This window comes from Arachis duranensis, chromosome 9 (genome assembly GCF_000817695.3).
Source record: "Arachis duranensis cultivar V14167 chromosome 9, aradu.V14167.gnm2.J7QH, whole genome shotgun sequence".
NCBI classification, from domain to species: Eukaryota; Viridiplantae; Streptophyta; class Magnoliopsida; order Fabales; family Fabaceae; genus Arachis; species Arachis duranensis.
Genome location: NC_029780.3, coordinates 2660581 through 2685268, shown reverse-complemented (window position 1 = coordinate 2685268; position 24688 = coordinate 2660581). Strand labels below are relative to the sequence as shown.

The 24688-nt window shown below is 34.3% G+C and overlaps 2 protein-coding genes across 4 annotated transcripts; both read right to left on the bottom strand.

Annotated features, from left to right (window-relative positions):
- Nucleotides 1–967: 967 nt before the first annotated feature.
- LOC107464016 (protein PHOTOPERIOD-INDEPENDENT EARLY FLOWERING 1) lies at nucleotides 968–15916 on the bottom strand. Of its 2 annotated transcripts, none has more exons than XM_016082913.3 (20): nucleotides 15635–15916; nucleotides 11863–11943; nucleotides 11633–11740; nucleotides 11373–11453; nucleotides 11197–11285; nucleotides 10943–11079; nucleotides 10808–10869; nucleotides 9782–9917; nucleotides 9470–9541; nucleotides 9315–9385; nucleotides 9077–9238; nucleotides 8506–8541; nucleotides 8064–8132; nucleotides 7832–7894; nucleotides 4693–7747; nucleotides 4277–4341; nucleotides 4130–4194; nucleotides 3098–3842; nucleotides 2411–2943; nucleotides 968–2018 (listed from the first exon to the last, which is right to left on the bottom strand). In XM_016082913.3, exons 1-20 carry the CDS (start codon nucleotides 15701–15703, stop codon nucleotides 1574–1576), a joined length of 6144 nt encoding a protein of 2047 aa, XP_015938399.1. In that variant the 5' UTR covers nucleotides 15704–15916; the 3' UTR covers nucleotides 968–1573. The 2 variants fall into 2 exon arrangements, with proteins under 2 accessions (XP_015938399.1, XP_015938400.1); XM_016082914.3 differs by lacking the exon at nucleotides 15635–15916 and adding an exon at nucleotides 13211–13510.
- A 792-nt stretch (nucleotides 15917–16708) lies between these two features.
- LOC107464053 (probable CoA ligase CCL8) lies at nucleotides 16709–24211 on the bottom strand. 2 transcript variants are annotated; one of them, XM_052254762.1, is made up of 17 exons: nucleotides 23815–24211; nucleotides 22733–22902; nucleotides 22011–22163; nucleotides 21253–21442; nucleotides 21076–21164; nucleotides 20723–20791; nucleotides 20534–20587; nucleotides 20288–20395; nucleotides 19919–20017; nucleotides 19607–19699; nucleotides 19391–19468; nucleotides 18935–19039; nucleotides 18571–18661; nucleotides 17913–17986; nucleotides 17602–17781; nucleotides 17206–17259; nucleotides 16709–17060 (listed from the first exon to the last, which is right to left on the bottom strand). In XM_052254762.1, exons 1-17 carry the CDS (start codon nucleotides 23960–23962, stop codon nucleotides 17016–17018), a joined length of 1800 nt encoding a protein of 599 aa, XP_052110722.1. In that variant the 5' UTR covers nucleotides 23963–24211; the 3' UTR covers nucleotides 16709–17015. The 2 variants fall into 2 exon arrangements, with proteins under 2 accessions (XP_052110722.1, XP_052110723.1); XM_052254763.1 differs by having other exon boundaries at nucleotides 22733–22906; nucleotides 23815–23955.
- Nucleotides 24212–24688: the final 477 nt, after the last annotated feature.

Sequence of the window (24688 nt, the reverse complement as noted above, 5' to 3'; positions counted from 1 at the left end):
AAAAATTTATTATAAAAAATTGTATAATAAAAAATATAACTAAAATTAGTGTATCAAAAAATATTAAGAATTTTAAATTTACAAAAAAATGAGAACAAACGGATAAAAAACTAATTTAGTGCACGACATTCAATTTCATGGACTAAAATGAGTCATTTGATGCAAAATAAGGGGACCAATTTGGTGCATATGTAATGAATTAATGATACATAGTGTCGCATGTGAACAAATAACATTGTGACCATGTGGCATAATCCGACACGTGGCAAAATAGCATTGTGACACGTAGCATAACCATCAACATCAGCATGTCACGTGTCGTTAACCGACACGTCATCATACCGTTATACGTGGCAAAACCATGAGATGACACATGTCCCCAAAAGTCCACATCAGCACGTCGTTAATGAAAAACGGGTCAGAAACTAATATGGTGCAATTTTTCCAATCTTAAAAACGTAATTGATACAATTGAAAGACAATTTTAATGCACGATGTCAATCTCAAGACCAGTTTGAAGATTTAGTCACTAAATCAATTTTTAATCGTTTATTTCATTAGATATATTAATCTTTACATCAAATTTAATAAAAAGTTAGACAAATTAGACTTTATCATTATTTAATAAAAGACATAACTATCTTTAAAAAATTTTAAATTTCTAAAATCGATCCTTATATATAGACGAGTAAATTGATGTGAACACTAATTTGCTTAAGAAAATAAAAGTTTAAAAACTGATTTAGTAATTAAAATTTGTTATGAACTAAAATGTTTGACTAAATTTCTTAGAAATTAATTTGGAATATTACTCAAAATAAAATAGAAGCTTGTGATGCTCATATCTTCTTTAAAAAAAATTATCTTCTTTCTGAAACAGTAACGCTCTTTTTAGTGATCATAGTTTCCTAATTGAATACAAAAAAGGATCTATGTTAAATTATTTACAGGTTCCAAGCATAGTAAATGCCAAAATGGAGTAAACCATTTTCCCATCATTAAAAATGTTGTTAAGTATCATAAATCAACAGCAACTGAAAGGCACTTCTCTTTTTTTCCCTCCTCACCATCTACAACACAATGTTGGCAAATGAAAGAACTGCAGCAAGGGCATGCCATCTAAAATCACATCTACCTGGGTATGTATGTATGCACACCAAACCAGGCACTTCATTTCAGTCCAACTTTCATGTATGCCAATCAGTACCTACCTACGTTTGTTCCTAGGGGAAAATGGTGCATTGAAGCCTCAAACCAACAAAGAATTTCTCGGTAAAAAATTAAATTATCGACAGCGCTCTTCAAATCCAGAAACATGCCGCAGGCTTGCTTGAATCCTCATTCAACAGCGTGTAAGCTGCAAACCTGCCAGTTCACTTTAACCTTTTTTCTATATCATATTATTTATATACCCAAAAATGGCAGGCCTATTAGATCATGTAAGAACATTCTGTTCCGATTATGTATCCCACCGGAATTTGTGGACTGTCCAGAAACAACCTGCCAGCCTTATGCCAGTCCTTCAATGGCAAGGAGGGGTCATACAGAATTGCTTTCCAGGCGTGGTTTGACCCTAACCAATGTCGTTAAATTCTGGGAATGATGTGCAATCATCAAGATCTGAGATTAAACCAGCTACATAATCATGCGGGACTGCTCCAAAACTCTCCGTTTCATCAAATGAATTTTCCACGTCGAGGCCAAAGGGCAGACTGCTACTAGGCAAATCATCAACTACAATGTCATCCATAGTGGATGCTGCATTGAGATCAAATCTCAGATCTTTAAGTGGTGGCATTGAGAGGAATGAAGGATCAGTCTGTTGGTGATTTGTCTCACTAGGATCAGTGAAGGCTCTTTTAGATTTTGACTTAGAAGGCTTAGCAGTGTCGGTGTTGGAAAACTTCTGCTTTCCCAATGATTGTATCCTGGACCCAGGTTTGGATCTTGTATCATTTGTTGGAAATGCTGATGAAGCCCATGCTGAACTGTCTTCCTTACATGCTCTTGCTGCCTCCCTGAAGCAGAAAAAAGAGAAGATATATAAACAGTTATGCAGCAGTAACAGAAAAAAAAAACTTGGAAAAAGAAGTCTTGTCATTTTGTGACAGCTTGACAAAGACAGGACAAATCACTAACATTCTTTGCAACTACTAGTATTGAGGACAACCATGAACAATAGACAACAACGGAGGAGATTTATTTGATGTATAAGAAAATTATGATTGAAAGACATATATTCTATGATTGATTTCTATGCATTGAATAGAATTTTGAGATAAATGCCAAATCATAATGAGTAACTATCCTTATGCACCAAAAAAGAGAGGTAAGAAACACAACAATACACATTGCAGTGTAAAGTCAAACCATATACCAAAAACAAACAAACTCCTTTGTCTTGAGTTACCTGAAACGATTCTCAGCAATAGAAGTAGAGACTCTAAAGTGACCATCTTCTCCTGTTTGCTTATTTACAGATGGCAACAGTTCTGTATCTTGTATTGATAAATTTATAACAGATGGAAATGAAGGCAAGGCATCACTCTCCTCTTTCTGGAACTCCAGTGTTATATCCATCTGATCTGTACTCACTTGCATGGTTTTGTCTTCACTGCAGTTAGAGAGTAAGGTTTGGTCACTCTCTTGCCTACCTCTGGTGTCATCAAGTGCAGAAGCTACTAACTTCTTGCACTGGGCCGAATTACTGAATGTCATCCTTTCAGAGGATTTTTTCAAGGAATTCTGTGAATGCTGGCCAACAGAACCAAAGAAACTCTTATCAAAACATAGACCATTAGAGGTAGCTGATGGATTTTGCCTTCGGTCAACATGTGATGAAAGCTTCCAGACACAAGAAAGCAGTGCATAAAAATGCTTCTGCAGTAGTAATTCCCTATTGGGTTGCACAGAAGCAACATCTAACAACATGCGAATGTTCTCCTGCCAAAGTATATCTTAAGTGAGAAAAAAGTTTTACTTTGCAATATACTCCAAGTAAAGATGAGAATACAGAGATGAGGTCCACAAACTGACAAGAAAATCTTATAAGAAAATGTGGAGATAAAAATAGGCATGTAAAAGTTATCAGTCCAACCTCTGTAACTTTAAGAAGGGCTTTTCCAGAACCAGTATTGTTTGTCTTCTCATTATTTGTGGCATCCACCGAGTATAAGACATATTTCTGGAATAGTTCTCTAAACCTCTCACAGCAATGGACAGGATGACGATATCTTCCCCGATATGCCCCACCGGCAGTCATGCCATAAAGCGTTTCGCTAACCAAACTCCAGTTAGAACCATATTCATGAACGACTGCACATAATACTGCATCTTCCTGAGGTAACCAAGTATCTGCTGGTGGGATACAATCTTTGGACCAAAGATTTCCCTTTTTCACTTTTTCTGGTTTTATCATCAAGATCCATTTCACTGGCATTGGAGTGATGGATATTTTCCCTCCCATCTTATTTCTGCTTGACGTTTTCTGTTCATTCTCAACCAGAGTCTCTGCATTTTCATCATGCATAACTAATAAGTTGGAATCTAAATCTGAAGCAAAAACATCAGGAAGATCCCTCTTGGATTTTTTTGACTTCTTTGATCTCTTTTCTTCCTCACCATCACTTGTAAATTTAGGTTTCTTCCGTTTTTTCTGCATAGCTGAATTTGGGGATACAAGAGCAAGACTACTGACAACATCATCATCTATAGTCATTGGCTCTGCCTGTGGCTCTTCTTTTACAGGTCTCGTGCCAGAGTTTAAAGATCCTTTCTTCAGAGATTTAAACTTTGCTTTCTTGGGTTTCTTTTTCGATTTGGGCTTTGAATCACCAGGAGTCCTGATGAAAAATGAAAAGTAAGAGCAATCAGATGTACGTTCATATTTATGGCATTACCTTATTTTTCATGCACACCTCAACTTATATTTTGAAGTTTCACAATTGAAGATAGAAAAAATATCAAAATTAAGATAACTTTTCAAACCAGGACAAAACCCACAGCATTCACAGGGAACATAGTTCATAGAATAATGCAATATTTACTAGATGTAGAAACTAGCACAGATCTTTCTTTGAATACCAGTAAGGTGGATGCAAAATATAACAAAAGCCTAGTGCTGCCTTACTTTTTAGAATTTTCTTCCTCAGCTTCCGCTTTCTGTTTAGCTTCATATTCTAGTTCCTCCATCAACTACAAGAACACAAAATCAAACATGTTTATCCATATGCAAAAAGATGACAAGAAAAAGAAATCCAAAATTCATCCAACCCACCTGATGTTGAGCCAAGGTCTCTACTTGCTGTCGATATGCCTCAGTTGCAAAATCAGCATCCCATTCTAATATAACAGGGAATGTTCAGTCTAGAAACTAAATATCTTCTTAAGTTTCAATATTTGTTATAAGCAATTGATCAATTAATCATCAACCATACTCAACTTCAAATTCAATAAAAATTAATTTTACAAATTAGTAAGAGTTCAGGTATGATGCTCATACAAAGGAACATGATCTACATGTCATTTATAATATATGTCAACTAAACTCTGCAAGAAATACGTTATTTGGATAAAGTCATGAGTTAAACATATTTTCATGGGGTCTAATCGATGACATTCATTATATTCTAAGGATAATAAACAATGACAATATCAAATTTCAGGAAGCAAAGGGAATAATGGGGCACATACTTTCATATACAAGAGGTTCCTCATCTTCATCAATTTCAGCTTCCATCTCCTCCTTGTACCTTTCAATGCGATCCAACTCCCATTCCGTGTCCTCAATCCTGACTTCAGATTCCAAGGCTGTTTTATCTATAACTGGATCCCAAAGCTCCAGAAAACGAATGGCATAACGATCAATAGGACGCAACTTATTCTCAAAGGCAGAGATAGCTTGCCCAGCTGCAGCCATCTGTTTTACATCGGCCAACATGTCAACATCGTCTTCTTTTAAAGAAACAGTGGCCATTACATCTTCCTTGGGATCTCCATTTGACATTACTGCATTCTGTTTACTTAAGTTGGAAACAGATTCACCAAACTCGGCAGGCTCATCATCCTTCATATCATCTTCATTTCCATACTCATCCTCTTCAAGTCTCCCAATGGCTTCTTCTGTAAACTCCTGGTTGTCAACAGCATCTTCCTCCTCAACTTTCTTTAATGCATTATAATCTGCTTCATCTTCCACACATTTTAATGCAGCCTCTAGGTCTGCATTAGTTACAGACACTTCCCCATTGTTCTGGGATTTCTCCAGCATATTTTTAATCTGAAATGTTCTATGGCCTGAAAATAGCTCCATAGGATCAAGCTTCTTGAAGAACTCAGTGTTATAACCCCCACTTTGAATTACAAGATCGTCAAGAGCACGCTTCTGATTTGCTTTCTTTAAGATATTTTCCTCGATGGTGCTTTCACTAATCAATCTGTAGATATGAACTTCACGTGTCTGACCAATTCTGTGGCAACGATCCTGAGCCTGTTGATCCATAGCTGGATTCCAGTCACTATCGTAAAAAATAACAGTGTCAGCTCCAACTAGGTTGATACCAACACCCCCACTACGGGTTGACAAGATAAAAAGAAAATATTTGGGGTTAGTGTTAAAGCGCTGCATTAAGGTCTGCCTCTCTTCTGGTTGAGTTGATCCATCTAATCTCATGTAAGTGTAACCATACAAATTAATGAATGCTTCCAGCACATCAAGCATCTTTGTCATCTGGGTGAATATCAGAGCTCGATGACCTTCTGATTTTAATTTCCTCAACAATATTGCGAGTTCTTGCAATTTCCCGCAGTCAAATTGTATAAGACGCCTATCTGGGAAATACACTTGCCTACGAACAACTGCAGGCCTGATTGGTGACAGTAATGGTGACAGAACTTCAGAGCATTTCTGCTTGTAAGATGGATGCAGAAACACAGTTGCCCCACTTCTGCTGCACCAGCAAACTGGAGAGGGTGCTCGTGCTGCTGGAATGGCAAACATGAAACTTTCAACCACATCGGTCATCCTCTGAAATCGTTCAACTGGTGATAGAACAATGTCGGCCAGCTTCGATGAGTACAAATATGAAACAGGGTTTGCCTTAACTTGATGAATATCATATACAGGATGCTTTAGAGTAACAAGATTCCTTAGGCTTGTGGAGTAGATGGGTTTTCTTTTACACCTCAAGGAGTTCCACCATGCAATAGCTGCTGCACGTTCCTTCGCCTCTTTCAACCTCTCTTCCCAAATTGCTTTGCGGATCTCTTCAAAAATGTTTGTTCCTTGTAGCTTTTTTCGACATTTTGACCAAGGCTTAATTACCTCCAGGTCACCCTTATCAGTGCGTTCCATGATTAAACTAGAAGGGGTCTCAATGGCTTGCACTTCATCACTCTCCCAAGAAGTCATGCTATATTCAAGATGAGTAAATAGGAGGCCTAAGCCTTTTAGGTCTACTATTGAAAAGGGATTAGGAGAAAGCATGGAGCAAATAGAAGAACTTAACTGAACATCAATACCCGACATGTCAAAGGAACTGACAATAGGACGACCCTCAAATAGGTCAGGATGATTGCAAACCTTACGAAGTTGCATTATAATACTAATCATCCCAAAAAAGTTGGCACTTGCAAGAGTAGCTTGGGTCTCTGAGCTAGCAATGAAGTCTTCATATAAATTACGCTGCCGCTTTGACAGTCTACAATATATGACATGCTCATGTTTCGATGGAAGTTGCTTTTCCACATCTCGCTTCAACCTGCGGAGTAAGAATGGACGAAGAACATTATGCAGGCGATCAACAACCTCCTTGTTAACTTTCTCCTCTCCCTCTACCATCCCAGATATAGGATTGCAAAACCAATCCTTAAACTCTTGATGAGATTGGAAGACATGTGGCATCAAAAAATGCATGAGAGACCACAGCTCCATGAGATCATTCTGCAGTGGTGTGCCAGTCAAGAGAATACGCCGTTTTGAGTTGAAATTCAAGAGTGTCTGCCATCTCTGTGACTTCCAGTTTTTAATGAGATGAGCTTCATCTAAGATCAAGTATTTCCACTTTTTGCGCTTAAAAACTTTGGAATCCTGAATGACTAATCTATAGGTTGTTATGCACACATGAAATGAGTTTGGTTTCAACCATCCTTGTCTTTTATGTTTCCGCTCCTTTGCACTCCCAAAGTAAGTTAAAATTTTGAAAGCAGGACACCATTTCAGAAATTCAGTCTCCCAGTTAAGCATCACACTAGTTGGCACCACAATTAGATGTGGACCCCATATTCCCTTTTCACAAGCAAGATGAGCAAGCAAAGCTATAGTCATAATTGTTTTGCCAAGCCCCATTTCATCAGCCAAAATTCCATTCAGTCTCTTTTCATACATTGTGACAAGCCAATCTAATCCAATGTGTTGGTACTCACGAAGAGAGTACTTCAGTAGAAAAGGGAACTTTGTACGCACTTTAGTTGTAGAGAAGGTGATTCCAGTTGGTTGAGCTGATCTTGCTGCAGCAGCTGCGTCAGATATATTATACTCGCCTTCTCCTTTTTCTGAAGTTTCATGAGGTACTTCCCATTCTTTTTCCTGAGGTTCAACAGCAGGAAGGTTCTCAGACTTGATATCTTCTTCCATAGGGACAGCAACATCCTTCTGTCCAGAATCTTCATTGCTTGAAGAGTTCTCATGGTGCTCAGATAAAGGAGAAGCATAATCAGATTCATCCCCATGTCCATCATCACTCAGGTCCTAATAAACAGAGAAGAATAGAAATCAAGGTTTTTGCATGAATGGGTTAAATCATAAGTAAAAACAAATGATATTACTGCCTACCTTTTTATACCTTGCAAGTAGTTCCTCAACAGGCATGTCACTCTCCTTTTGCAATAATGCAATCTACAACCAATTGCTTCGTCATAAGGACTAGCATAATAAAGACATTTAAAATGAAAAATATGTATAAGGCCCCATAATCTAAACATGCATCTACAAAGCAAATAAACATAGAATGCAAATTTCTGTTAAGCAATAATCTGGGAAGAAAGATAAGCAGACTAGCTCAAACCTCATCATTGGGATCAATGATATCTACTTTTTCCAATTTTTCCTCCTCGGATAAGGTTGTTTCATCATCCTGATCAGTGAAATCAAGCAAAGGCTCAAATTGCCAATCATGAATCAACCAACCAAGAAACGAAAAAGAGCAAATACAACTACACAATAGTCAACAATGCCTAAAACTAGAAACCACCATATCCAACAAAATAGTTGACTTCAAACTGTCAAAACAAGGAGTACATATTGATACAGAACAATACACAGACATAACTTCAAAATTTTGTTTGAAATGGGCTCAGTATATATTAACATATAAAACTGTTTTGAAAAATTATAGCAATATATCTTGATATTTTTACCTGCCTCATTGAGGATCAAAACAAATAGAAACAAATAAGTGGAAATGATACTTTATGGTTATTATATTTGTGTCATCAAATTTGATTTACCTTGTCCTCTGTTGTTTGCAAGAAGTCACCATCATCCTGCCAATATTTCAGGTAAATCAGGAAGGAACATTGTAAGCTATGAAGTTAACAGCTGAATGTCAATAAATCACAGGAATAGAAGGTGTGAAAAATGGGGAGGCGTGGAGCACATACCAATGATGAATCCAAAGGATTTCATTGATTGCATCCAACATAATACAGGCACATTTGATCAAGGATGATAACAGTAAATTGAAGGCAAAACCACATTGGTCACATTGGTCGAGACAACAAAGCATCACAGATATAAGTAAAGAAGGCCAGATATCTTAATAAAGGAAGTCAAGTTTAAAATTACTAAATGATATTCGTAGATCACCGCCACAAAAAATACATTCAATTCAGAAATGGAGGAAATAAAACTTCCAGCACAAGAATTAAAGGTACACATAAGCAATTTACTTTCATTACCAAAATCATGAAAGATAAAATATAAGTGATACACACAGAAGACCTTTATTGAAAGAAAATTAAATTTAATAGTGAGAATAGAAAGAATACATATGGAGAATAAATCTAAATGCAATCTCACCTCTTCATCAGTAAAGCCACGGGTAGTATCTTCATTAGCCATCTCACTAGAAGCCTCCTTAATATTTTCAGATTGATGATCGTCATATTCAGATTGATTATTTATTGGAGTAGCAACATCACCATTGTTTACTGGAGTAGCTACGTCACCAACACTTTCTCCCTGTTAATAGAAAAGGAGAATTACGGTAAGTCCATAACTCACTTTGCTGCTGAAAGTGTTAAAACCAAACACATACACAGTGTCGACCAGGGTCCATGCTAGAGTCGCCTGTACCAGTTTCATTGGCGCATAAAGCATCTCCATTTTCTGCAACATATTAATCATCTTCTGTGTCAGAAACAACAATATCCTGAACAAATTAGCAGTCACAAACACAATGCCAGTGCTTACCATCACTACTTCTAGCTATTTTATCACCATCTTCACTATGCTCTGGACTACTTTCTTGACTTGCAGATTCATCTAATAGATCATGAAAGGAAAGGTGTCATAAATGCTTCAATAGTAATTAAGCAACCTAAGTAGGTAACTTAAGCAGAGTTCACTACCACATGATTATAATGACGATGCAAACCAGCACCTTCTACAACCCTTTCTTTTTATGATCTATGTTGGTCTCCCATATTAACAGATAGCATTTGAGAAGACTAACTGAACTTTCTTGAATAAAAAAAACCATGATATAAATAAACAAAAACTTACCATTCCTGCCACCATAACGCTTGAGTAACTCCTCAATTGGAAGATCAATTTCATCATTCAAAGCTGCCAATTCCTCTTGTCTTTCTTCTTTGGTTATATGGGCCTCATCCTCCTCAAGGGTTTGCTCATCATCCTCCTAGAAACAGTACCTCCATTAGCATCAAGATTAGTTTGGACCAATCTCATGCATTGAAACACAAGAAATAATTGGATAAAAGACACAGTAATCTTCAATTTCCACAAGAAACACATCATCAAGAAAACTCACGGATAAAAAGGACTGTACAGGACTATAATACATGAGAGAAACGCACTACATAGAAATTCTAAACATGAAGAAGGATTAAAAGTTATCAAGATAAAGATACAAACTGCAACAGTAGCACAAAACAGGGGAGACAAATCATCTTTAGATCACTTCTCTAAAAACATGAACCTTTTCAATGAGATGAAGAGAAGAAATTAGATATAAACAGAGAGATTCTCTTTACTATTAGAAGGAAATAAGAAAAATGTGACCTAAGACCTTAAACCCTAATATCTTGGCTATTCACTGATTGTTCAACAAAGAAAATGAAATGACACCCCCCTGTACTGGAGTATCACTATCAGAATTATCCTGATGTTATAGTTTTTTATTTATACACAACTTCCAATGGAAAACAAACAATATGCAGATCAGAGTGTAGATAGAACCAATAATGCATCCTAATATCCTACAAGGTATTCCATAACAAAACAATGCAACAAAACAGGTGGAAGCTAATAATCTTTGAGTAGGTTCTCCAACAGCAATCACATTTCAAACTATATAATCTGGGTGTGTTTGGTCGTGATAAACAAGAGAACAGTTCAAAATAAACATATAAAATCTAATAATCTTTATCTGGGTCAGGATGCAAAATCTCATAAGAATCATAAAACAAAAGAAACCAAAACAAAAGGAAAAAACAAATACAGAATCTGAGTGCTTGGTGGTTATGGTGAACAGATCAAGAGAATAGCAATTGAAAAAAATAGACATACCGATTCATCATCAGATTGTACATCATATTCTTCATCATCATCAGGTGCATCCAACTGATGCTCTATTACAAATGAATCAAGTTAGTAAAATAAGTGACAACCACTTACACCTTAACATACATGTCTTTTACCCACCAACATCAGCTTCCTCGGGTTCATTAATAATGTCTGTATCTATATCCTTGTATTGACTACTCATGTGATGCTCAGCAGAACTTTTCTCAACCGGTTTATAAGGATCCACAAGATTCTTTGCCAGCATTGACGAGTACCTGAAAATGAAACATATTAAAAGGAAAGACCAATGGTGTCAAGCCAACTTCCAATTGCTACAAAAAAAAAGTATCTTTTAAATAAAAACAAAATGATAAATGTAGTAAAGGATCCACCTCTCAGTTTGCCCTAAAAGAAACTCAAGCTGTTTGTCAAGTGCCTTTTTCTTCTTCTCGTCAAGCTCCATTTGATGCTTATAAAGAACCTAGAACAACAATAGATGGAAAGGACATCAAAATTATGAAAATTTATGCAAGTGATTCAGCAAATTTAATTTTAAAAAATACATTACCAGCTTTTCTATTTTTGTCCAGAACTTCTTAACATCCTTAGAAATATTTAGCGCAACTTTTCGTAAGCGTTGCTCTTCTTCCTGTAAAATATTCCACCCTCATGACGCAGCAATACCAAAACATAAAAGAAAGTAAGAAAGAAAAACACATACAAACACTGATGCTTTCTATAACTGTAACTCTAAATAATACAATCACATCATTGGTAACCGCAGTATGTTATTAATTCCTTAAATTTACAAAAAGAAGAGACCAGAACCTTCATCTTCTTTTCACCTCTGGTAGCCTGATCTAACATGCCTTTGCTGGCTCTCAAAGCAACTTTCTTGGCCTGAGCAAGTTTCCATTTCCTCTCTGATTCAAAGTCCTACAAAACCGAAGTACAATAAGTAAAACCATCAGAACTGAAACAGTGAAACATTACTCCATTTAAAAATAAAGAATTACAAAAAGAAGATAGAAGATTTTGAAGGTAAAAACAATAGATACCTTTGACAACCACACCATCTCTTCTAATACATGGTCCCAATGAGTTTTCGGTCGTCGAGGCTCCTTTGGAGCTTCAAGTGACTGATACAGCAGAAGATGAGAAAAGAAAAATAGGAAAGAATGATTAGATCAAACTAAGTTTGAAACTGTTCTCGTCAAGCTGTAGGATGATTTCTTCTTCATCTTTTATACTGTTCTACAATGATTTATTTTCTTTCTTTCTCAAAACTCTTACATACTCTATTTCCTTTTTTGATGGCAGAAGAATTTTATTTACATGAAGAGATACAATTACAAAAAGAAAGAAGGATAGGAAATCCTTGCAAACTAAAAAGACAAAACAAGCAACATCAATAACTGAAACGTTGCCTTCACTATGGTGGAGTTCATTACAAGGTTCAGCGGATGTCCTAGTGCCTTGATGTGAATCATGTTCACAAATGCAGAACAAAAAGACACATAAAAAGAATGTAAAAGATCAACCTAACAAAAGTTTCCGCTCAATCTCTCAACATATATAAAGAAACCCATAAAAGAAGGACATGAGCTTGTCCCCAAAGCTGACACAAGCTGCCAAATCTCATACCAAATCATGTAATGTGTCAAAGGATTGCCTTTAGGCTCCATTTTCTGGTGTCCCGCAAAATAAAATACAGAGACATCGAAACAGTAAAGGTGGAAAAATCTATCTCCAATCCCATATTTTGGTTAAACAAAAATACAGAGAAATATGTCCCGTCTCAAGCTATAAACAGGTTAATGTCTCCCTATATAATTTCTGTCCCACGAAAAGTCTCCAAATGCCCTCTGGAGTTTCTGCAAATCGAAGTTCTGAAGAGCCAAAGTGACTTCACTTCTTACACTTCAAGTCATTCTCTTCCCTGAGTTCCCTCCCTCTTCCGAATCCAAAATCTCAAACATCCCCTTAAAGAGAGTTTAGCTCAAACCAAACACACCACAACAGCAGCATGGATTGCATGTTGCAATACAAGTTTATCTTATATACTTAGTTATCTAAGAACCAAAGGAAACATACCCCCACCAAAACATGGCTGATGCAACAAATTCATTAGAAATACTTTAATACCAACAACTAAATTATGAGCAAGCACCACACATCCACAAGGGTTTTAATTGCGCTTGCAGCTGCGTCTGCAGCTTAACGGCATTGCAGCCACAACCATAACAGAAGCTATGCCATTCTGGGTTGTTCATCAGAATTTTTTTTTTCGGACAAAAATAAGATAAATAAAAAATATTTTCTTCTTCCCATACTCATGCAAAAAAATAAAAAAAAGGCTGCAGTCAATAATATCTAGCATACAATCACACACACTCTCTCACTGACCTGTGCGGTTGGTTTACGGAAGTTGAGAACAGAGGACTTATGTTTCTTCATCTTTTTCTTCTTCTTCTTCTTCAGTTACTCGAAGACAGCAACAGAAAAAGCAAGCTCCTCCTTTTGCAATTTTCACTTAGATTCGTGGGATGAAGAAGGAGGAGAAGAAAACGTTGGTTGCATCAGAGCATTGCATTTGTCGCTGTTGGGTAATTTGGGGGTATGGTGGTGAAAAAATTTCTCTTTTTTTCTTTTCTTGTTCGGAGTGACAGAATGATCTCGAAGGAGAAAACGGGTAATTCACGTTGAAGACCGAGAGATGTCATATTGTCATATGTGCGGGTTTTGGAGCTTTTTTTGTATATTTTATTTTGGGCTTTTAATGGGCCCTTGTGATTTTTTTGTTTAATAAACAATACTAATTTCTACGTTTTGGATTTGCTACAGAAATTATTGGAAAGTGTTGAAAATTTATTTTGTGAATTGTTATTTAGATTCATTACCAACAGATTTTATCTCAGAATCTCATGATAATTTTATGGGTTTAGCTAAAGTTTTAAATGTTTTATTTAATTAATACAAAATAAATGTATTGAAAATTTAAATTTTTTATATTTTTAATGAATTTTTTTATTTTAATAGATAAACCCTAATTTTATTTATTAAGTGCTATTTTTTTTTTTGGTTGAGTATTAAGTGCTATTTATTTCCATACAGAAGGTGCAAGTGCTGATTTTATATGACATGATTTTGGGGAACTTTTAGGTTTGTATTTTCAGAAATGGTATTTGTACAATAATGATATATCCACTACTTATTATTCTTTCCTTTTTTTGTAAGTATTATTTTCTTTGCAATAAATGGTATGTAATAGAGTAGTAGATCATGATTTTTTGTTAATTCAAACCGACTTTTTTTTTTAAATACATAGAACACAAGCAGGACACTTATTTAGTAGACTTCTATCAGCCAAAATGTTAATCCAATTTCAAGTTGATACTAAGTTGAATTTTAACTCACAATCTCTGATCTCTCTTTTCTCTTTTCTCTAGTATTAATCTAAGAGATCTATATTTATAACGTTAGTGTGATGCCACTTGTTAAATCAAACCCATATCATTAGGTCAAAAGCTATTCTAAACCGAGTTACCGAGTTTTATTGTAGTGTCTTAAAATCATAGTATCTACCATAATGAATTACACTGTCATGAACCAAGTTATCGAGATATGATTAAACCTATTGAATTATAGAGTTGATGATGCTTAAATTTAAACCAACACACTGTAAATGAGAAGCAAGAGATAGACAATGATATGGACAGACAACACAATGGAGGACTTGAAAATATGAGTTTAATTTGGTGGGAGTTAATATAAACTCTGATACAACATGTTCCTTTTACTTTTGAGGTTTACTAATGTTAACCTTGTGAGAAGTAAAAGTACTAAACAACCAAGATTAATTATTACTAAGGAAGAAACTCAGAGAGACTATCCTCAGCAATATTATTATTTATTTATGAGCATTTGCCTATGATTTTATCTACTTCTCTTAGTTTGCACAATATCCCTGCTGCTAGGGTAGGTCAAGTAGTTAAGTGCCCAACTTCTTATGAAGTGTCAAGTGTAAAAACTTACATGAATAGATAAACCATAACTAAATGGAAAAGCACATGGTAGAAGAAACTAGTCACAATCAATATGTGATGGTTGGGCAGATAGTATAGGCCATGCATATACCATGAAGTTTCTGGTGTACATGCAAAATTGCAATCTTTAACTTCGCTACTAATTTAAATTTAGATGTACAGTAGCCCAAATAACACAATGAACACCTACAGCACAATTATGATCTTTAGTAAGGATAAAATATTATTTTGGTATATCATCTAAGCTAAATTCTAATTTGATTCCTAATTTTTAACTCTTCTATTTCAGTCTCAAAATGTTTCAAACGGTTCAATTGTCCCAATTAAATTTGACACAAACAATTAAGCATACTTAAGAATCAATATAATGTTCAGTTTTGGTACATAAGTAAAATCAACTTACCAATGATCATTAATGTAAAAGCTTCCTATTAATTATTCCAGTCAAATTTAAAACAACATTGAATCCAATTAAAATTTTTAGGAACTAAATTAAAATTTAGCCCCAACATTAAATACCAAAACAGTACTTTACCTTCTTTAAAAATTTATGTCTACATAATTCAACCACACTCTATATGAGTTTATCAATTACCTTCGTTGCTTTGCTTCACCACCTTCTCCATGTAAATAAAAACTATAGCTAATTCCAAATTATTAGTTTTTTTATTTTTGTCGTTTTGGTATACCCTTCTCAGTTTTCGTATTTGCCCATTGATATTATCAACCCAAATCACAAAAAAAAGATATAAATGCTAAAACCATGGAATGACGATTAACTAACCTTTTGTCGTTTAGGTTTAGGTTTATGCTCATGATCAAATTTGTTCTTGGAACCTTTGAATGCCATCATACTCTACATGAAATCAAACTGCGTACCGTACATCCATCTCTATTTCATGCACGCAGAATTTAAAGATATTAGAAAACATAAATCTAAGCTTTGTTGAAACAAGAGTTAATAAATGCAGATAACAAAACACATATATGATAGATTAAGAATAAGAAATATCTCCCGTAAAAAAAATTATGTTGCGTATGTGAAGTGTTAGAGTTGAGAAGATTGACGTGCGGATTAATGGATTGAAAGAATACCTACCATTTATGATGGGGCGTGAAACACAAAGCTATGTTCAAATAATGAGATCCATGTAATATATTAGAGTTTGGAGGATAACGAAAAAATAAAAATTATTTATTTAATACGAGTGACTGATAAAGTGAAAAACTATTTAGTTAATTTGAATTTATAGTAATTGATTCAAACTTAAAATTTAAAATTATGGAGTCTAAGTTGGAGTTAAAAACACCTATATATTCTTGTATGGAAAATATTTTATCAAGGGTGATATATATATAATTAGTAAATTAAGTTAAAAATAATTTTCAATGAATAATAATTATATTTGATAAAACAATTTTTTTTAATTTAAAAGGACTAAAAAACATAAATTACAATGATAAACTTAAATATTTATTATATATGAAATTATATTATATATAATTTTGATAAATACAAATTTATTTTGAAAATTATTCTTTTTAAGAGCATCTAATTCTTAAAAGATAAAAATATAAATAGATAATCTTTTTATTTATTAATTTTTTTATTTTCGATAAATACAAACTGATTCCAAAAAATATGTTTCTAAGTACTTTCAAAAATACCTATTACCTAAACAAAAGTAAAAACACATTATTTTTTATTTAGTATTTACCAAACAATAAAATGAGATAATTCCCAAAAGCCCTCCGAAAAATTTGACCAAATCAAGTCTAAATTGATCCATTGACATCATGCATATTGCCAATCGAATTACAATAAGAAGAAATTCTTTATTAATTTATTATTATGCACTTAGAACATTGTTTTCTACATTTAATTTAAAATTTGACATGTTTTGGGAAATTACTATTTAGAAATTAGGCATTCCTATTTCCTAAAATATGAATGGCTCACGTTATTTATCTAATATTACATAATAAATAATATAGTTCACAAAAAATAATAATAAGAAACAATATAAAAAAGCATTCATTGATTCTTAAATGAATCTAAAATGCTAAACTAAAATAATCTATCCTACTTAGGCTTTCTCTTTTCATGTCAACAACTCCTTCGGTTTTATTTGAGAATGGCACCACCTTAAATAATGCTATGGAATTTACTGTTCCGAAGCTAGCATTTTCTTCAGCTCTTTTTTATTTACCTGAAAATTTATACGAAAAAGAATTAATTACCCAACTTTTTTTCTTAATTTACCAAAAAACACATTTCTTATAAGAAAAAGGGCTCATGTTAATGAAGGAAAATGATGTGGATTACAAAGTAAACAAAAAGAAAATGTGAATTACCTTCCCCATTGCATTGCGAGGGAGTGAGTCCCAAACAAAAAGTTTTGTTGGTATCTGAGACAATATAAAACAAATAGAATTGAGACACTTAGATATAGGACATACATTTTGATTAAAATTAAGACAAATACATCCCTGACTTTTTATATCAAAGACAAATAAGTTCTCGAGAAATATTCTCGTAATTTAGAAGGTCAGAGATATTTTTGTATTTTCAATTAGTCCGAGATTTGTGTGTCTTTGAATTAAAAAGTTAGAGATCTATTGGTCTTTTTCTCAAAATTTTAAGATAACATAACAGACTTGGCTAAAGTCCTAAACTATATACATGAAATATTTCTAAGAAAATATGATGAATCTAATCCATATTCACAAGCATCAATCATCCAACAATACCTTGTAAGGTGCAATTTTAGGTTTGGCCCAGCTGGATAACTCTTCCAGGCTTAGAACAGGCTTTGATTCTTCATCTCGCTTTCTCTTGACATCAGCCTCTGGTACAATAATCGCGCCGACAACTTCCCCATAATCTTTGTCAGGTAAGCCCAAAACGCAGCATTCCGCGACAGCTTGATGCTGCAAAATGGTTCTGATTGTAAAGATCACATTCTTCCTTATATTTGCCCACTTGGTTCCATTATTATGCAACTATATACAAGTTAATTAGTTAACAATTGCACCATAAGATAGAAAAATGAGCTACTTGCCTCTAGTATAACTGATTCAATTTCTAAGGCAGATAGTTTGTAGCCACCAGCCTTGATTATATCAGCATTAGTACCTGATAAGCAAGCGGAGTTTTACAGAGTTATTCAAGACAGAAATTCAACATACTAGAACCGCATATAAGCCCAAAGAAATGAAAATGGTAATTGTTTGTGCTGATAATAGTTCCATAAAAAAGTTGGCATACACATTATTGAAGTATACAATTACACATAATTCTTCTGTGTATAATCTAGGTTCTATCGTTACCTAAGCTAATCAAGACAAAATTGACTTAAGAATTCTCAAATAATTTAGGTAAAAAACCAAATGTCCTAATCCTAATTATTTGGAATTTAGAAAACTGGTTTCTTAGGGACTGTTGGAACACTAGCATGGAATCAGCCACCGATACAATTATCATTTGAGTGCTTTCCCAGACCTTATGTTAAGCAAGATGCTTATGCACCTAGCTGCCTTTTTTTTTTTTTTTTGAGATTCATTTGGAACAATGGAAAGCTGAAGCTGAAAGACAACATCCTAGAATTTGGGTACTAGGTATATGAAATTAATGCATGACAGGTAACAATGTAGTGCCTCTTACAATTAAGCATATAACAACCACCATATATAGATAGATAAATAGATAGATTTCCTTACGTCCTAGAATGATGTAGTATCCATCTTTATCTGTAGTAACTGCATCCCCAGTCTTGAAGAATCCATCTTCAGTAAATGATTCTTTCGTTATCTGCATGGGAATCATAAAATCTCAGGAGGCAGACATCACATTTCCTTGACCAAGCTTTATCTTTGAAATGCAGGACTGTGCAAATCAAATTAAATCTACATTCTTTTTTCCTGTGCTCCATCTTTTAGCATCACACAACTTTCTATTGCTCAAAAACAATCTGTCGTCTTAGGATAGTATGGTACATGCATAGTGGGGGAGTAGGGTATTACATAAGGATGAACAATTGAACATAGTTTATGTGGTGCATTTAACTACTATGTCAGAGAGTACCTCCGGAAGTTTCCAATATTCTTTAAAAGATGAAGGGCTTTTAACACAAAGCTCCCCCACTTTAGTCTCTTCTTTCCCACTGTCCTCATCTGAAAGAATCTTGACCTATCATGCATAGATAGAAAGCAACATTAAAATTCCATGTGATATACCTTACATGTTCACATCAACAACACAAGAAGCATAGAAGAATTCAATTCACCCAAGCTTCAGATACGAGTAATTTTTTGAACATAGAGCAAGTTTAATTTCCTTAAATATGTGCTTAGACCTTTTTTCTTTTTTCTTTTTGGAATAAATGTGCATAGACAATTACATAGCCTGATCCTCATAATGTTTTGTTGAGGCTATATTGTCAAACAGATTTTTGCATCAATGGAATGAGAAATCACAACCACAATGTCCATATACTAATCTAAAGTCAATAGTAAATATAAAGATGCAAGCTAAACTGACCTCTATACCAGGAAATGGTTTGCCAACAGTGCCTGGTTTACGCTCTCCTTTCAAAGGATTTGACAATGCCATGACAAACTATGAACATTAATATAATAACATAAGATGCTTTAAGAATAACCATCACAAAATTATTGAGGGCAATAGTGAAATACATTGTAAGTGATTCTATGCAAAGTTGAAAGCTGAACAACTTAACAGGTAGAGGGTACTTACTTCAGTCATGCCATATCGCTCCAATAAGCGATGCCCAGTGATGGCTTCCCATTCTTGCATAACAGGTTGAGGGAGTGCAGAGGACCCACACATCTGAATGAAAACATGATTCAGATTCGGGCATGAAGGTATTAGTCAACAATCAGAAAAAATGCAACACAACACAAAATAAACAGTAAAGCATCCGTGCATGCTAAGTTACACACTGAGAAAGTCAATCATTAAAATAAAAAAATAACACTTTATTTTCACAAATTCAATCAATTCTTCATTTATCTTCAAACAATTTGTCACGGTTGCAATTTGTCTCACCATAAGACGCAAGTTCCGTGCAGCAGATGCTGAGGTGGCTTGTAGCTCAGGATCCATTGCATGATAACCTTGTATCAACCGGGTGTACATAGTTGGAACCTTAATTCACAAAAGGATATAATGAGAACAAAATCACCTGAGAAAAGGTTTCTAATTGTAGAAATTACTGTTCATAGTTGATACCAAATAGTCTGCATGCAGAATTTAAGCACACAAAATAGTTCAAGTAAAGAAGCATAAAAGAGAATACCATCATATGGCCCATAAATTGTATATTTTATGATTATAGCACCAAATATAGTTCTGTCTTCAGTTTGCCTTACATTATATCATATAGGATTGCGTAGTGCTAGGCAGAACTATACTTACTCCAGTGAAAACAGTTATAGCATCATCAACCTTAGATCCTTCGGATGGATATGACTCACGCCATCTCTGCCAAATTCCCCTCACACTAAATTTTGGCATAAATTCAACCTTCAACAGGACAAAATGGATTATTAAGTACAGAATATCATCTATTTAAAAGGGATACAATGTATTATCCTTTTTTTTGTTTTGTTTTTCTCTAGATTTGTCTTTGGTTTTGTAAGCAAGAGTGAAAAAGAGTATTACCGAGGATCCTGCATAGAGAGGGGCAAATAAAGCATTGAAAAGTCCATGAACATGTATATCACATATGTTAAGGACTGACATCATAAAGATGTCCGAAATCACATCTTCAGCAAATAATCTACTGATGATCATACTGTTTTAATAATAAAATGTAGAATAATTTATGCACCAAAAACTTTCAAGGATATGATGCAACGGTAGGCAGTGTAGAAACTTATCAGCAGATGTATACTCCCATGCATTTGCCAAGGTTTGGACCTAAAATCAACACAAAGTTGAGGGGAAAATATTATTGAAAAACAATAATATATAAACGGATTGACATAGTTATATCAACAAGGCTTGAATTGCATTACAATTAAAAATAAGTTATTAAGCAGCACTGCAGCATTACTAGTATTATTTGATATTTGTTAATCACACCCAAAAAATTTGCAAAAACATAGAACTGGTGTTCAGGGAGATAATTTTTATCTCAATAAATGAAATTGATGTACCATTATTCCATGATATTAGACAATCGAGACAAATCATCAACATACCTGGGCAGCAATGCTTCTGTGAGTATGAACCACTCCTTTAGGTTTACCTGTTGTCCCACTCGTGTACAAAATCAGTGCTGGATCTTCACCTAGGTCAATGGATGAGGAAAACAAATTATGAGAAACAACCATCAGCTAGGTGCTACCAAAAATAAATTGAAATTGTTATTTTCTTACTTGGTTTTCCAATATTGTCCCGGAAAATTCTATCAACATCAATTTCCCCATTTTGTGAATCTTCATCACTGCTTTTCTCTGAGGGCTTAGCGAGAACAGGTGGGAGATGAAAAAACTGAGAAGAGGTTTTATTGGCAAGGTTTTGCATTAATTCACTATGATCTTCAGTACTCAGTATTGTGGACACATCCTACAGACAAATTATCATCAAATTTCTGTTAAAGGTTGGATCCATAAAGCAGAAGTTGAGCACAAAGGCATGTAGAATAAATAAATGGATCAACTACTTTGTTTCTAACATATAACCAAATCTTGCTTCCATAGGTCCATAACTCGTATAAGAGAGATCATCTTGGCATATTCATACAACCTTTCTGTAAATTGAGAATGAACACACTTGCAGAAGCAACAAACTGGACATAATAATGACAACAGAAGCATGCAAAGAGACTAATCCAGAAGCTACTATGGTTATTTTTGTGAGTTCAGATGAACAGCAGAGGCCAGAATAAAATAGTTCAATCATGTCCAAACATCCAATTAGACTAAATCTATCAAATCAGTAGCGTACTTTCATAGGGACAAACATGTACAAATAAATCAGCTATATGAAAGTATAGATAACAGATACCCAAAAGATATAAAGAAATAATTAATTAAACACTCCTAACAGGAGAAAGTTCACAAGCCTTTTGAACACAAAACAAACAAACAAAAAATGGAAGCCATATAAAAAAGGGAGGCTTTCCAAAGCATACCGAATTATTAATCACATGTAAGAGCTCTGGTTCTGGATAGCTTAGTGCAAGTGGAACAGCAACACCTCCACTAAACCAAGTCCCAAGTACTCCAGCTACAAATTCGGCAGAGGGTTTGGCTACAATTCCTATCCGAGCTCCACTAAGGTTTCCCTGCATTTTAGTATCACCAAAGATTCATAAAATGGTTCTTTTTCCACCTATATGTGGATGCAGCACAGCATTCTCATAGTTCCACATAAGCATAAACATCGAATTATGGAAAATTTGCAGCATGCAACAGCAACTTTGTTATTGAATTCAGTTGGAAGTGTCACACATGCATGTCTTAGGGTATCTCTTTGCCCTTTTTGTAAAAGGAAACAATTATACTTGTATCTTATTTTTGTGGTTTGCTTCTGCCCATGTTTATTTCAAAGAAGATGCCATCTCTGACATGCAATGAGCTTAAGCATCTTAGCTTCATTTCTACTATACTCTTATTCGTCAATATTTTTGTTTTAAAGTTCGATGTTTTAATGTTTGAAGATACCTTGCCATCCATTCTTCCTGTACTCTCCTTTTTCTTTAACGAATAATTTTATTCTTCAAAGAGAAATAACATAATTCTTAATAGTTAAGCCTTATGGCTCTCCTGTTGATCACTCTGATGAAATGCTAAGCAATAGTATTATTTTATCAATCAATAGGCAACAAAAATAAAAACTTAAAGTTTGACTCACTGCCTTTACATCACTGCCGCACAATATATTAGATATCTTCTCTGCGGACAAGATTAGTTGCCTGTAACTATAACTCTTCTGGTCAGCTCTGATAGCAACACTTCCATGAGTTGCAAGTTCGTTCTTGGCAACTGCTTTGAACACCTCCATAACTGAAGCAGAATGAGAAGCTGTCTAAAACGAAGAAACCACTCAGTCAATCAAATAAATGGATTCATTAGATATTAACAATATATAAATTTTTTAACCATAGAATTACATTATCTAATTGATATCTGTTAAAGTGACTATTCAAGTTCAATAAACTGATAACTGCTCAGAACCAAGCTGGCCGTTCAACACTTCCAGCACAGGAATATCAGCATCATCATCAAATCATCACAAAAATCAATGTAAATATCATCTTATTGGACAGAGTCCATCTACTAAAAACTGTTACTCTAATACAGCATCTAGATATAAAAGCAGCTACAATTAGTCCTAATCACAACCGAAGGAACCTTTTACAGTTTTCTTCTTCCAAGGCTAAAAATTGTGATTTTCAAAATACAAACCAATGGTTCAGAAATCAGTAACCAAAGAGTGTAATTTGATCATAAATATTGCACATGCAAAATATCGGTCCAAATAACTCAACTCAGATTTGTACATACTTACAACTTGATCAAAAATCAAAAACGAAAAATGTTAACTTAATTGCCCATACATGATCATTAGCTAATAGCTACAAGGGAACAAAGCTCCACAAAAGAAAACTTTCAGGTAAAATTACTTCACCCAAGACCATTTATTTTCCCATTTTTCTCATCAAATTCAACCTAAAGAGATGATTTTTCTCATCATCATGTAGAAGAAACCAACACAAACCAATTACAGCTGCATTGGGAAAGGTGACACCCCAATAACACACTCTATCAAACTCAACTTCAAAACTGAATTTTTCATATACCCTTTAACCCATATGACACAAAAGAAATCAAAGAAGAAACAACACTAGCAAACAAACAAAAAAAGTTTCATGTCAGAAAGCCAAAGAGAAAGAGAGAGAAAACAACAAGGACCTGATGAAAATGGAAACTCACCCAAGTGATGTAGAAGCTGAGCGGAACGCGAGCTCAGAAGCGGTGGAAGAAAGTGAGAAAGTGAAGGTATGAAACCATAAGAGGTGATGCACTTATGGAAGCAGAGGAGTGCGAGGTGTTTGTTGAAAGTCTTAAATGAGCAACTCATTTAGTTGAGCAAATTAGTTATTGATCGGAAAAAGAGTTAGGTGGGTAAAGATAATAAACACACGTAAGTAGCAATTGGATTTTTTCGTTTTCGGTCAATGTTGTTTGTGAGACTATTAATGTTGCTGTGTGCTGTTGTGGGTTTTCACTTGCTATTGAGGTGCCACATTCAATTCTGAAACGGAAACGGTGGTTTTATTCTAAATTGTTCGATTTATTCATAAAGAGGGTATTTGGAAAAGGGGTTTATTATTGGTACTGCAATGAATGAATGAATGTTGTTGCTTCTGTTATGAAGTATGCATTCTTGCACTATTATTGAACGTGTAACATTGAAGAATGAAGATGGGATCTTGTCTTGTGTTTGATTGATATGTATTGCAGCCAAAAAAAAAAAAAATCTACTCAAAAACATCTTCTCATAAAATGATAAAAATATTTGTGTTAAAATTATAATTTTTTTATTTAGCTACACTTTAAATAAAAGTAACACATTTATAACGTATCAAAATTAAACCTATAATTTATCATCTAATGATAAAAAAAATATATATTTTTTCATATAAAAACAATTATAAATATTTTTATTGTAGTATAAAAAAAAGTTAAAGATGATGATGATGATGATGATGATGATGATGATGATGATGATGATGATGATGATGATGATGATGATGATGATGATGATGATGATGATGATGATGATAACGTATCAAAATTAAACCTA

Excerpts from the sequence above, each read along its gene's own strand:
- LOC107464053 (XM_052254762.1), bottom strand. The coding sequence starts at position 23,962 with ATGAGTTGCTCATTTAAGACTTTCAACAAACACCTCGCACTCCTCTGC. Across the intron at positions 19,700-19,918 it reads CACGGAACTTGCGTCTTATG|ATGTGTGGGTCCTCTGCACT; the intron begins GTGAGACAAATT and ends GTTTTCATTCAG. Across the intron at positions 17,061-17,205 it reads CTCGCAATGCAATGGGGAAG|GTAAATAAAAAAGAGCTGAA; the intron begins GTAATTCACATT and ends ATAAATTTTCAG.
- LOC107464016 (XM_016082913.3), bottom strand. The coding sequence starts at position 15,703 with ATGATGGCATTCAAAGGTTCCAAGAACAAATTTGATCATGAGCATAAA. Across the intron at positions 9,239-9,314 it reads TGGACCCTGGTCGACACTGT|GGAGAAAGTGTTGGTGACGT; the intron begins GTATGTGTTTGG and ends TTCTATTAACAG. Across the intron at positions 4,195-4,276 it reads AGACCTTGGCTCAACATCAG|TTGATGGAGGAACTAGAATA; the intron begins GTGGGTTGGATG and ends GTGTTCTTGTAG.